This window comes from Chinchilla lanigera, unplaced genomic scaffold (genome assembly GCF_000276665.1).
Source record: "Chinchilla lanigera isolate Chin_1 unplaced genomic scaffold, ChiLan1.0 scaffold00037, whole genome shotgun sequence".
Lineage (NCBI taxonomy): Eukaryota > Metazoa > Chordata > Mammalia > Rodentia > Chinchillidae > Chinchilla > Chinchilla lanigera.
The window spans coordinates 4611195-4625293 of record NW_004955438.1 but is presented as its reverse complement, the minus strand read 5'-3'; the positions used below and the strand labels follow the sequence as shown (position 1 = coordinate 4625293).

Here is a 14099-nt window from a genome sequence, read left to right as displayed (position 1 = left end):
TACGCATTTGAGAATATTTCTCCAAGGTAAAGAACAAATTATTGTATTTGGCCTTTCTTACCTGTTAAAGGAGTACAGTATGTCTTGGGCCTCTTTTGGCTTTAAAGGTAGTATACATACCACTTAGGAATATATGTTCGAAACCATTTGCTCATTTGTTAGATAGCTTTAAAAGCTATCAGTTTCAGGTAAGATCTAGAACAAAAGATGACGCTGGGAAGGTAGCTCAGTGGTAGGGCACTTGCCTAGAATGCACAAGACCCTAGGTTCAATGCCCAGCACTGAAAAACAAAAAGAGAATGTGTATGGCAGATTCAGAGAAATACCAGCTGCCCTAGTCTGTAATCTACACAACCTAGCAGATCTGACAGTACTACTGGTGTCCACTGTTCATAATGGTATTTTGTGGATTCTCTGGAAAGTCCCAATAAGAGAATTAAAGCTCAGGCTCCTAAGGTTTTTGGAGCAAGTCTCTACCTTCTGAAGAACAGAAATACTTTCATTGGAAAATAAATCCTGGCATACTACTTCGTCCTAATAGAAACTGAGGAGACACCCTCAGAAACATGGGACACCAAGTAACTCTGCGACTGTGGTTGCTGATTCTCACTGTGGTATTGTCACTCCCACTGAGTCGTAAAATAAGGCCCTGAACATTTCTGTATTCTGGATCTGGTAAGTCTTGAAGGAAAAGGTAACTCACATGAGCAGATGGCTTAGACTCCGATTTCATTCATCTCTGTTGCACCTTCACCTCACCTGGCCTCATGGAAGACTCTGTATGACCAACTGATGGAGGGCAAAGGTTTATGATTGCTTTATGGACTGGCCCAATAAGTTAATTCAAGTCAAAAAATGAGCGAGTTTTGCACTCAAGTTTGGTCCTAGTGAAAGGAAATACTCCAGGTGAATAAAGCTGTAAACAATCATTCATTTTCATGAAGGGAGAAGGGTTGACATAAGGATACACATGGAATACCAGTAAGAAGCAAGTAATTTGACTGGTTTCTCACTGGCATGAAAAGAATAATATTGAAAGGTAAGGACCAGGAAAGTTCAGAGCAGAGACATAGGGATGGATCTATGGGGAGGGACACAAATGGTGTGGATCAATCTTTGTGTATCATGTTAATGCCCCTCAGAGAGTACCCACTAGCTACTCTGGCTGTTGGCGACTCTAAACAATGAGATGGATGAGTGACTCATTCTATGGGGGGTCAACCCATGGTAGTACAATAGACGTGAATGAAATGGCCACGGTAAGAAGCGTGGAAGCTAAACAGGGGCCCAATTGTACAGGTTCCGGTATGACACAGTTTGTCCTCAAAACATTCATGTGCTATAAGCTTGGTCCCTGGTGTAAGAGTATTGACAGGTGGTGGAATTATTAAGAGTGGGTTTGTAGAAGGTGATTAGGTCACAGGAGACCTAGGGGCTGGGGATTTAGCTCAGCGGCAAAAGCGCCTGCCTGGCAAGCGTAAGGTCGTGAGTTCGGTTCCCGGTACCGGAGAAAAACCAAAAAAAAAAAGGTCACAGGAGACCTACCCTGGGAAGGCACGAGAGTAGTTTCCTCAGGACCCAGTCAGTTCTCCTGACAGAAGGTTATTATGAAGTGAGCCCTTGGACCCTTCTATATATGGCTGTTTTACTTTCTGCTTCTACATGTTGTGATATATAGCCAAGGGGCTGGCTAAATAAGCACCAATGCTGTAATTTGTGATTCCAGCCCCTGAGTCACAAGTCAAATAAGCTTCTTTTCTTAATTAAGTGCCTAGCCTTGGGAATTTTGACATGGCATCATGAAACAGACTAAGATAGGCTCCCTTTTATTAAGACTAATTTTGCAGTTGCCTCAGTGAAAGCCTACCCTGCCAGCAGTAGAGACCAGTGCTGTGCCCATAATATAGCAAATTTCCTCAGAAAGCAGCCAGCCACTTGAAGGCAGTCTGATCACACTGTATCCTTTCCACCTGGTAGGAAATAAGTGATTCCTTTTTTTTTTTTTTTTTTTTTTTTTGGTTTTCGGTTTTTCTCCGGTACCGGGAACCGAACTCACGACCTTGCGCTTGCCAGGCAGGCGCTTTTGCCGCTGAGCTAAACCCCCAGCCCCAGTGATTCCTTTTTAAAATAATCATTACTTTGGACTTAAATTTGTGTAACTTCAATGCTTCCACCAGCATTATCATTTAAGTGCTTATAGAATAGCTGATCTACCAGTATGAAAACCTACACAATTTTGCATCATCCTAGAGACACATTTCATGGTAGAGATGGTGCCACAAAGGATGCATGACTTCTGTTCCACTGTACTCCTTGTACTCATGTCTCCCCATGTACCCCACCATGCAGAAGCATTCTGCCTGTTAGAATGATAGGATAGACATTAAGGGTCAGCAAGGGTGCCAACTTGGGGATCTAACTAATAAAGTGTATGCACTGAACCAAAAGCCATGTATGTTTTATTCTGTATAGCCTGATACATGAGGCTAAGGGCCTCTGTGTACTGGTAGGATTACCCTTATCATCATCAATTCAGTGACCTTGAGCTTTTTGTCTATATTGCTGCCATATTAGAGGTACTAGTTCATGAGTATAAAGATTACTTCTGCCAAGTAAAATATGGAAGGGCCTGATACTATAGTGATCACTTGTTTGTTTGGGCTTCTCATTTCAGTGGATGAGGAGTTATGGAGTTTCTCAACTTATAGGAATATTAGATGCTCTGTATTGTAAGAAGCTACAGCAACCACTATCCATCAGCAAGGAATATGTCTAGAATGTAGGGATTTCATGGAGGTATCCTTTGGTTCTTCTGTGCCCAGTGATAATGGTGAAGGGAAAAATAGCAACTACAGAACTGCAGAAAGAGGGAGATGATGACTATCTAGTATAGCCTTTAAAATCAGCTGCAACAGGAGTCTATGTCACAAGCCCTCTCATGTATGCATTTTTAAAGTCCAATATATCTGTTCACCAGTAACTTCTCTGACCTTTTTCCCTACTTAAGTCACATTTCTTTTCTTGTTGCTTCTCTTTTTTTCTTGTTGCTTCTTAAAACATACTCTGCATGTTTCTCCCATCCCTCTCCTGCCTCTGTATTTACAGTTTTCTTCTAGCTATCAGCCTATGTTTCTTTTTCATTCCTTTGGGTATTTATTCAGATGTCACCTTCTCAGTGAGGTGTTTGCTATAGACTTATTGTTTGTGCCCCCTTAAAATATTCACATGTTGAAACCTACCCCCAACATGATAGTATGTGGAAGCTGGTTCTTTGGGAGGTAATTAGGCCATAAGGGTGGGGCTCTGTGATGAAAATCAATGCCCTTATATTAATAAGAGCATGAGAGAGGGGAACACTGCTTTCTGCCTCAGGAGGACACAACAAGAAGGCAGCCAGGTACAAACTAGGAGACAGGACGCCAAATGTGGCATCTAGCCATTCATAATGCAATTTCCATCATGCCTTCTCTCACTCCCTTTCTTTATATTTCTTCTTTACAGGTATACTTTTCACTACCTGATATTCGCTTTGTTTTACTTTTTTGCTATTTTACGTTGTTGCTATTTCTCCATACTACAATATAAAGTCACTTAGTATGTATCTCCAAAGCCTAGAAAAGTATGGCACATAAATGATGAATAAATATTTATGGAAAAAGGAAAGACTAAATGCAATAAAATACTAGTTATCTAGAGATAGAATTTCTAGTCACCTCAAATCTTCGGGCCCATGTCCATAAACCCCTGTCCATAAATCCATAAATACCGGGAAAGGCTGATGAGATGGAAATACCACAGTGAGCAAGCCCATTAAAGACTTCCTCTCGGGAGAGTCCCTCATTTTATCTTTTCTCAAGTCCTATGTGCAGAGGCTTTCTCTCAAGCTACACATAGTTTCCCAACTCACAAAAAGATTGAAATAACAAACTATAAAGTAAGAGTATGTGGCAATAGGAAGAGACCATTTCATTCCCCCTCTCTGGAGTTAAGTAATTATGATAATTCTTGGGCATGGATAGTGTTAAGTTAATGTCTGCAAAATACATGCCAAAAGCTTAATGTACCATGTAAATAGAGAAATTAAGGTAGTATAGAAGAAATAAAAACTAGGTAAGAAGGAGACAAGGAAATCAAGATTTTAAAAATTGTACTTCTAAGAAAAACTGCAGGCTTAGGACACAAGCCCAGTTTTTTTTTCTTTTTCTCTTCTCCCAAAAACATAGTAAACCAGGGCAACTGCCTTCCACCTACAAATGGGTTTACCCATTTCCTTTTTACTTCAAATGTCCTCATTCACCTATGAATAAACCACCTTTTAGGCTTTCCCAAGGGAACGTGCCATTATGTCACGAGGGGTGGGCTATCCTCTCCCACCCACTAGACAAGATGAAGACTATAGATTATCAAATTCCACAGATTTCCACCACCCAAAACCCATAATAGATTTCAGGTTCCCAAGGGTGCTGTGCCTCATTTCTCTGAGCACCCACATTCTGCTCTTAATTGCACCCTGTATCTCTATCTAATAGAGGCTTCTCTCACCTCTCACTGATGTGTCCTAAAAATTCTTTTTCTGTGAAAAAAGTCAGCAAACCTGCAAACTTATTTTAAAGGGGTAGGGTAGGTTCCTTCTTTGAGCCTCAGGGACCTCTGAGACCCAGGCCCCCTGACAAGATCACTTCCTGAAAGAAAAATTTCAATCAATGGAGCTCTTTCCAGGTCCCAAAGTGAAGTGGGAAGTTTACCTTAAGATGATGAAATATTTGAATCTCTGGCATGTTCTCCTGATGACAGAATAATCTCAATAAGACTATACCAGAAAACCCCAGGGGACATATACATGGTACCACACCCAAGGGAACAATATATATTTACAGGATGCTTTTAAAATCACATGTGACTGCTTTGTAACTTAAAGAATTTTGTTTTGAAAATTTCTAGAACATTCTAAACATCCTTAAGAATTCATTCAGAAATGAAACAGAATCTGACATCTAAATGGAACATTTCAATTTCAATCTGTAATTTTGAACAAATGGGACCATTTTGCTATTAATTTTTTTTCTATTTTTTAAAGCAGCAATGAAAGGCAACAGGTAATTAAGTATATCAATTAGCTTCGGTAAAAACAGAGACAGCATAAAGAATTTAATATCAGACACAATGTATCAACCATTTGTAAAAGATGCCTTTAAATTATTAACTTGATAAATGGTCACATTTGGTAAACTTCCATGTAAAAAGTCTCCTTAAAGGACAGGCTAAATGTGCAGCATAAAGAAAGTAATCAACCTAATAATATATTCAGAGGGAAACTATAACATTTAAACATCAAGAAGCTTCTGCTTATTTTTAAAATATGCTGTGTTCTTTGTAATAAAATAAATTGAGTGATACGAATACCAAATGTACACTTACAGCTATACAAAAATGCCAAATTATTCCAAAGCCAAATTTCTTAACTTTGGGGGGAGGACTGGTCAAGTACACTTTTGAAAATTTAAGAAATGCAATGATATATGTATATACAAATTTTCACATAGTGACAGATTCTCAGGAGTACAACCATGAATTTTTAGGAATCCTCTGAATTTCTGGTTAATAAACTTTAATCTGAAGGGTAACTGACATAGTTGTATAATCAGGAAACATTATAAAAATAATCAGTCTTACAAATTCAAGGTAGCAATTCTTATGGTCTGAAGAAATTTAAAAAGAAAAGTCTTTTAAGAAATGGAGCATTATGTTCAGACAAGATTAATTCAAAATACTAACACTTGGACCCCGGCCAGCAAAGGTTTCTTCACACAGATGGAAAGGACTAGACATTCTGTATTTTGGCCTCAGTGGAGCTAATCTGATTTCTGAAGCCTCTTAAAACACACATAGTACTGCCTCTGGCAGTGCCTACCACTGGATATTCAGTCACCTCTTTGAATCAACTTCCTGGGGTATTCAAATAGAGTTATATTATGGTTCAGATAAATGTCACCCAAAAGTCTCAGTTATAACAGTACTTAAACATACTGAGCATAGAACAGTATAGATGAAAGAGGGAAGGATTTGCAAAGGTGATGAGTGATTGTCCAGTTTAGAAAATAGAGGGTGTTATGGTTTGTGTCTGGATGTTCCGCCGCAAAGCCTCATGCAGTCATGAGGGGCTTGTTTCTCAGAGGCAGCTGAGCCTATAGTTTATGATTGATTCATTGTCTAGTGCTGAGACTTCTCACCCTGGAGCAGGTAGGAGACATACAATATAAGGGATAGAAAGAGGCTTGCTCTCTTGCTCCTCCCCCTTTTGCTCTTGTTGCTTTTGCTGATTTCTGCCGCCATGAACTGTTGCCCTCAGCCATGTGTTACCCTGCCTTGGAGCCAGCTGATTATGGACTGAAACCTCCACAAACTGTGAGCTAAATAAACCTTTCCTTTCTTAACTCTGGGTGTCAGTTTTATTTTGTCTCAGCAATGAGAGAAAAGTAACCAAGACAGAGGGATAGTTGGCTGGGGATGTAGGTAAGTGGTAGAGGGCTTCCCTAACAGGGTTTCATCACCAGTACTGGAAAAAAAAATTGTGGGATAGTTCATCACTTAGAGTAGCATGTATAGAATGCAAATAAGTAAAAACAAGACCTCAAAACCAGACTAGCAACCTCAACTCCTTCAGAGATATTTCTGAAGGAATACAAGCATGTGGTGGATAAAGCTTTACTAGATGCTTAGGGTTTGGGGATCAATGTAGCAAATCCATGAAACTACAAGTGGAAAGGTTAAAAGGACAAAGCAAATAAAGTCAGTACTTTCCTTTTTTTCTCCTTCTCTTTCTTTTCTCTCCCCACCCTTCTCCTTCTTCCTCTTCTTTTTCCCTCTCCTCCTTTTCCACCCTTCCCCTGCATTTTACTTTTTCTTTTTTCCAATACTAGTAAAAGAGCCCAGGGCCTTTGCACTGAGCCCCATCTCCAGCCCATTTATATTCTGAGACAAAATCTCACTAAGGCACTCAATTTCCTGGGCCGGGCTCAAACTTGTAATTCTCATGCCTCACCCACGCAATTGCTGAGATTACAGGCATGTGCCACCACTCCCGTTTCAGTCAGCATTTTCTTGAGAAAGAATCCATACAAATCCATTCACTTTCTCATTCATAAAAGGGATGGTCCTCTTAGGCATAGAGGTGACTTTCTACGTAAGAGAGTACTGAGTCAATCTTGTAGGTGTGGCTTTGAAGTAATATGATCTACAATTACATGCCAAAATTTAGGTGTATTCTCTCACCGCAGTTCAATTCCTTTAAATCAGTAATTTTCAAGTGGAAAGAGTCATTTTTGTCAGCCTTCCTGCCTACCATAGATTGCAGAATGTCCCACTGGGGAGTAGGCATACCAGCTCACCCTCACCTCCCACCCAGTTAAAGCCACTGTTATAATGAGAGTGTGTCAGGCCCCTTGGGAGGGGGCAGTGAGGACAAGAGTCAGAACCACCCTTCATTGATTACCACAAACTCTGTAACTCTCTCCTACCCATCCACTTGCCGTGGAGCAAGTGTAGGTGCAGCAAAGAAAGAGGAGGCCCAATGACCTTCTGACACTACAATAAATGGGTAGAAGATAAGGATTAGGAAAAATTGTTCTCCACACTGTAATGATTTGCAAAATGGTTAAGCAATTTATATAGCAACTTGATATAGGATAGAGATATAAGGCAAATGACTCTGTGGAAGCACAAGTCTTTACATTTTAAACCAGTAGAAGCTCTTCAAAAACTATAAGAGATCACATCATGAATAATGTGAATCTTGGCCAAGAACATCCCTCAGGGTGTAGTCATTGCTAATGAGCATATCGTAGCATTTTAACCATGCTTTACATCAATTTTCTTTTCCCTACTCAGAATGACTTCATTCTTTCAGACAGAGTGCCTTGCTCCTGGTTATTGGCAAGGTCAGGTCCTTCCAGTGGCCGCTCTTGTTCTCACTGTGATTCAGTGGCTTCCCTCAGATGATGTTCATTAGCTTCAGAATATCAGAAAGCTTCCAAAAGAATCTTCTTTCATCAGAGGAAAAACTGACTCCTTCCAAATAAATGATCACCCTCAGTTTCTCAGTGAGTGTGCGAGGTAATGAAGAGAATGAGGAATTCAGGTCTCCTGCTGCTATCCCACTGCTTACTCTTTGACATTCCCTGCTCTCAATATTCAGGGGAATTTTAAATGGGATGATTCCAGTTCCTTTGTACTCTCAGAGCCACATTTCTCTTCAATGACTCTGGAGTTTGTGCCACTCTCTGAAGAAGAGCTCCTTTCTTGCGGTGTTCACACCATGGACAATCTGAGCCCACTGTACTCATTTCTTCATTCATTTACTTAAGCTTTTTTTGAGAAGCAAAGCAGTTCCAGGTCCTGTGCTGGGTGTGAGGAATTCTGGGCTGCATGACAGGGTCCCTGTGTTAGAGGAGCTCATGTCTGCTTGGGCAGGCATGAAAAAAAAAGGAAGCCACAGGAAGGCACACCGGGTGTAAGGGCTAGGGACATGTTCACACCCACACTGTTAAGAGGGGGCGTAGCTCACCCAGCCTAAGGGTCCTGGTTGAGGAAGACTTCCTGCAGGAATGGACACCACGTCTGAATCTTGGAAAAGGCATTAGCTGATAAAGAAACGAAGGTGGGCTTCAGGCAAGGGGACAGGATGTGAAATGGGAGGCAAGGGCAGGGAACTTGGGGGAACACAGCAGCCGTTCTGTTCCGTAGGAGAGACAAGGCAGAGAAACTGGGAGCAGTGATGTTGGGCAGTTTGCACCAGGTCTTGATGGAAGGTTATGCGGAGCTGGTGTGGAGGTTTCCTCAAGAAGATGACAAAAACTACTTTATTATGTAACGGGAGTTTGGAGAATGAAGCACTGCCTGGAGGTTATTGTAGTAATTAATCCGGAGACAACAAACAAGGGCCCCTCAGAGCACAGAAATACGTAGCTATGCTGAAATACTCTTTGTTTACTGTTGAATGCTCTTTTAAGCTAAATTTGTGAGGAAAATCTTGAAGTCACAATTATTTTTCACCTATCTACATTTTCTTTGCTTAACTGGGTTGAACTTATCTAGGCTGTTCTACCATTCTTTCTATTCTACGTTTAACCTATCAAGAAAGCTTTTTTACCCTGGTCTTATCTACAGTTAACTTTTCAATGACTGATTGGAATTTCTACTAAGAAACAAGTGTATGTGGGTGTGGGTGTGTACAATCTTAGTTGCCACCAAGCTTCTGATTTGGTAGCATTTAGCAGGCAGATTTTTAAAGAGCACTTTATGAAATGTCATCTCTCTGTACTTCTCCGACTTCTGTCACAAAGGAGTTTCTAGATGCGTTATGCGGGCAGTTAGTTCAAAATTAAGTAACCATATATACTGAGTAAAGGAAACATTTTAAAAGGGGTCCCTGATAAAAATTTTTTGACAAGTATTTGATGAATCAGCAGAAATATAAGATAATGACTCACCTACAAAGACTAACAGAGACATTATTTTTCTTTTTTTGCAATCTTTAATAATTGCCCGAGATAAGAGCAAAAAAAGTTGTTGAGCTTTTCTTCATACTACTATCTGAAGTGAAACTAAGGTTCAGCCAGGGCCAGGAGTAGGCAAAGTGCAAGTCCTCCAGCTGCCTCACCTTATCTTGCACGGAGCTTTGGGACTGTATTACAGACCAGGCAATAATATCTTCCCAAGTGTGGCCGACTGAGTGACTCCTCACAGGCTGCGAACACACATGCACGCTCACGCACCCCCTCTGGCCTGGTCTTAAGCTTCTTTGTGCACTTCTGCCCACCTTTCCAGGAGCCCTCGGCCTCTGCTCCTACCCTCTCGCGTCTCCCGGGTACTCACAGAGTCTCAGTCCTGGGCGGCAGGCTGGGGATGAGGTGGATATCCTTGCAGGTGACTCTGAAGTCGTCCTCCTGGTGGCATTCGCAGGGCGGAGACGGGCACCCCTTCTCCGCCAGGCTGCCGGGCAGGGCGAGCAGCAGCGCGAGCCGCAGCAGCAGGGCGGGCCTCATTTTCCACGGCCCCCGGGGCTACTTCTCCATGGCGTGCGGTAGCCCCATTCTCCGCCTCGGTGCCTTGTGTTCCCAAGGTGGAGCAGGCGCGAGCGGGAGGGGCGCGAGGAGGCCGGGCTCGGAGCGCTGTGACCTCACCGCCGGAGCGAGGCTGGAGAGGGAGAAGAGGCTCTCAAGAGCTCGGCTTCCCTAGGCAACTTCCACGCAAACAAGCCTACTTGCCGCGCTTTCCTGGCCGGAGCCACGCCGCGCGCTCCGCCTGTTCCCAGACACTCAGCGCCGGTCCGGCGGCGGCCCCGCGCGCTCGCCCTGCGACTCTTCCCCAAACCCTCATTTAGACACACACTCCTTTCCTTCCCTTTCAACTCCCCGAGCCACCTTCGGCGGTGGGCAGCCTTCTGCGCGCGCCGCCGCCCCAGCACCCACCCGCGCGCGCCCCGTCCGCACCAAGTCCCGCGGAGGGACTGCCCGGCGCCGACCAGTGCGTCCCGCAGAACTTTGGCCTCTTCAGGCCAAAGACGCCTCTGCTGAGAGTCCAAGAAGGGCACAGGGGCCGGGCCAGGTCCAGGGGCAGCCGAAGCCGGAGCACCACACTCCTGGCAGATCTTCGCAGCTGCCCAATTTGAGCGCCCACCGGAGCGCTGCGCGCCTGGCTGCGCTCGGCAGGAGTCGCCGCAAGGAGTCGCCAGACGGCGCGCGGCTCGCTGCCCAACCCACCGACCCGGCCAGGAACCGGGCTCTGGGGCCATCTGCTGTGCACAGCCGGAATCGCAGGAAGAGTTCTTGCGCCCCAGGCGGTCTCTAAATCCAGCTTTGCAATGCACTTTGAGGCCAGCCTGGAAATCTAGATTTTTCCAGTTTGCCTAAAAATGTTACTAATTCATAGACCCCTGCCTGAAAAGATGAGAAGAAAAAGAGTACGTAAGCGCCATACGATCATTTGTTCATCGTTCGTCACACGCTAGCCCAAAAGGCTGATTACAAATACAGACCAGATAGTGCCAATTTCCTTCTTTAAAGTCTTCAGTTGCTTGCTAATTCCTCGTAAGACAAAAGGAATAAACTCCATATATATTGCGCTAGCTTTTAATATGAAATTCTGGAACCAGGGGAAAGCCATGGTGATGGAAATCAAAGTAGAAGTTAAAGGTAAATCATTATAAAAAGGAGAGAACATACAGGGGTTCTGCATCTTAAGCTGGAAGTTAAGTGGATGCACAGATATTCTCGTTTAACGACCTACTCTTTTAAGGACCAAGTAGCACTGTTCAGACTTATGATCCGCTGCTGGGACTTACTCCTCTTTTTTTTTTTTTTTTTTTTTTTTTTTTTTTTTTTTTTTTAAGATGCGGTCCTAGGAAAGTTTTTTTTTTTTTTTTTTTTTTGGTGTAGTTCTGTACATCTTGTTGGTAAAGCCTCAATGTCCTTTTTTTGGGTACAGTACCATGATGTTTGCTGATTGTACTGTACAGTGCTGTACCGTAGTTTTATGTTCTGCTGTACAGTACAGTACTGCTTGTTTGAAGAGTTCTGCAAATAGAAGCAAAATCATCAGGTTGGAGTTTCCTTTGACCATTTCTTTGTTCTGAATATCGTAGTGTACGTACTATAGGCAATTCCTCACTTAGCGAGCAATTCATTCAATGACCAGCTAGAGAGACCTTAACTCAGTTGTTAAACGAAGAGTACCTGTAGCGTCTTGTGTTTTAGGCACATTCACTAATCATGTTGTACAGTATTCATGAAAAGACAAATGTCTTCAAAATAGTATTATTTCTATAATGTCTGATACTGGGAAAAATAGGCTCCCTGACATTTTTTTTGATAGTGAGGCAACCTCAATATCTGAAAAATGTATAGTTTGCCTGTTTGGATGCTGAAGGGAGTGATTTGGAGCATCGTTTTATGAGACCTGTTGATCACATGTGATACAGGCAGAAGAGCTGTGCCCAAGGGCCAGAACAATGTGTCAGTGCACTCTTTTTATTGGACTCACTTCTAAGGACTATTTGCTTCCAGTAGTTCTTCAGGTGATAATAAAACTGATTCATTTGGAGTTAAGTAAATTCTCAGATATAGACAAACTCTTTAGAAGTGATGTTACCTTTGTAATTTTTTGATATATAGAAATGTCTCATGTCATATGGGTGTACATACTTTTTCAAGGGTTATATACATAAGTCTGGACTTATGGCCTATCTTATCTTTTGTACAGTTCTGTGCACCTCATTTATGAAAGCACAATGTCTTTTTTGTACAGTATACCTCATTTATACAGTACTGTAATTTTGCTGATTGTACTATACAGTGTTTAGTTGTATGTTCTGTTGTACATTACAGTACTGCATGTAAGAGATATGCAAATAAAAGCAAAATTAGCAGGTTGGAGTTTCTTTCGACCATCTCTTTGTTCTGATGATTGTAATGTGCATACTATATACAATTCCTCATTTATCAACCAAGTCATCTAACAACCTAGTCACGGGACAGTGACTTGGTCATTAAACGATGAATGTCTGTGTATATTTATCAAAATCCATTCAGCTGTACACATAAATATTCCAAGGTTTATAGGGTCTTTACTGATAATCACTCCACACTGAAAACAATCCACATGTCCTTCAGCTAGGTAATGGGTGAAGAATGGCAATGCATCCGCCAAGTGAAAGATTATTCCGTACTGAACGTGAATGAACTGTTGATGTGTGACACATACAAACTTTGACTGCATAATGCTAGTGAAAGAAGCCACACTCAAAAGATTATTTATATATGACTGTTCATATAAATAGGTTTTATATAACATTCTTTAAAAGGCAAAGGTATAAGGACATGAAACAGACCAGTGATTGCAAAGGACTGGGGTTCAGAGGAAAAGTCTGACTACAGACACCAGGGAATTTCCTGCATAATCAAACTTCTCAGTCTTGATTGTGGTGGTTCTATGGTAGTTTGTAAATGTAGTGAACCACAGTAAATGAATTTTGGAAGTTAAACTCACATTGCATCCCCAAGGTAAACGCCATATGATCATGCTATGTACATCGTAACTGCATTCATCATGGGGAGCTGGTACATGTGTGTAACACGTCTTAATTCTTTTTCACCCCCCTTCTTTTCTTCTCCCTCCCCTTTCCCTCTGTCTCTGGTCTCCTTTGCATTTTCAAGAGATCTATCTCTCTGTTTATTGTTTTTAAAAAAATATTCTTTGATCAAATTTTCTAAAATTCCATTTAGAAGATTTGCCAAAATTTATATAGGGCTGTTTATGCAATAAAGTTCCTCTAAATGAGAGGAGTCTAAATTGCAAATCTGCTACATGTGACTTAAAATAAAAAATACATTATTCTTTATATTTTGATACTTAAATTGTCCTAAAAGTTGTTGCGTATGAATACTATTAAACCTTTCCCTTCCATTTGTGGTGCTGGCTGAGAATGGAAGAAAGGATCTAAGTTTAAAGTGACCTGGTTTTGCATGCCCACCTGCAGAGTGTAAGATCTTTTTCTTTAGAATCTAAAAAGTCTCTTATTTGAAATGAGAACCAATCTGCTGATCTGCTAGCCACAGCTTGAATATTGTCATAAACCTTTCATGGAGGATTTCCCAAGATGAGATTGCAGATGGCAGTTCTTGCCATCTTGATGTTCTGGAAAGAGCCAAGGATGTAAACTTTCAGGTCAGCCAAAGCTATCCGCGTCCGCGTCCCTCGTCTGCCAGCAGTTCTTCCTATTGCCCTTGACAGGCGCTCCCCCATTAGAGGCTTAACATCTCTAGAGAGAGTCTGTTCAGTCTGAGAAGGACAAGTGCTTTTCCTTTCAGTATTTAAAAAACATTGTGTTGTCTTGTCATTTGCACTTTTTCCAAGGACAAATCTGTCATTTTGTCATAATATCCTTTGTTTCTTTATAATATACTTTAGCTGATATACTTAAATTACTTTGAAACTGTTCAATAATCCTGGGTCTTGTTTTTAAGGTTAGGTGTGACAAGAGCAGCATTTCATCTAGAGCCAGTTCTTCCCCAGTTCTGAAGCAAGTCCCTCTGAATACTCTA

At 41.8% G+C, this 14099-nt stretch overlaps 1 protein-coding gene across 4 annotated transcripts in view; it reads right to left on the bottom strand.

The window, feature by feature from the left end:
- Positions 1–14099, bottom strand: part of Tshr (thyroid stimulating hormone receptor) — a 157158-nt gene that overhangs the window by 133629 nt on the left and 9430 nt on the right. The window contains exons 1-2 of one of the 4 annotated variants that reach the window (XM_005390232.2): positions 10470–10710; positions 9874–10194 (exon numbers count right to left, since the gene is read on the bottom strand). The exons of 1 other annotated variant lie outside the window; for it this stretch is intronic. In XM_005390232.2, the coding sequence (XP_005390289.1) occupies positions 9874–10043 (170 nt within the window). In that variant the 5' untranslated portion in view covers positions 10044–10194; positions 10470–10710. Of the gene's footprint in view, positions 1–9873; positions 10711–14099 lie in introns of those variants that run through there. 2 more of the 4 variants (XM_005390231.2, XM_013517232.1) reach the window with 2 other exon arrangements.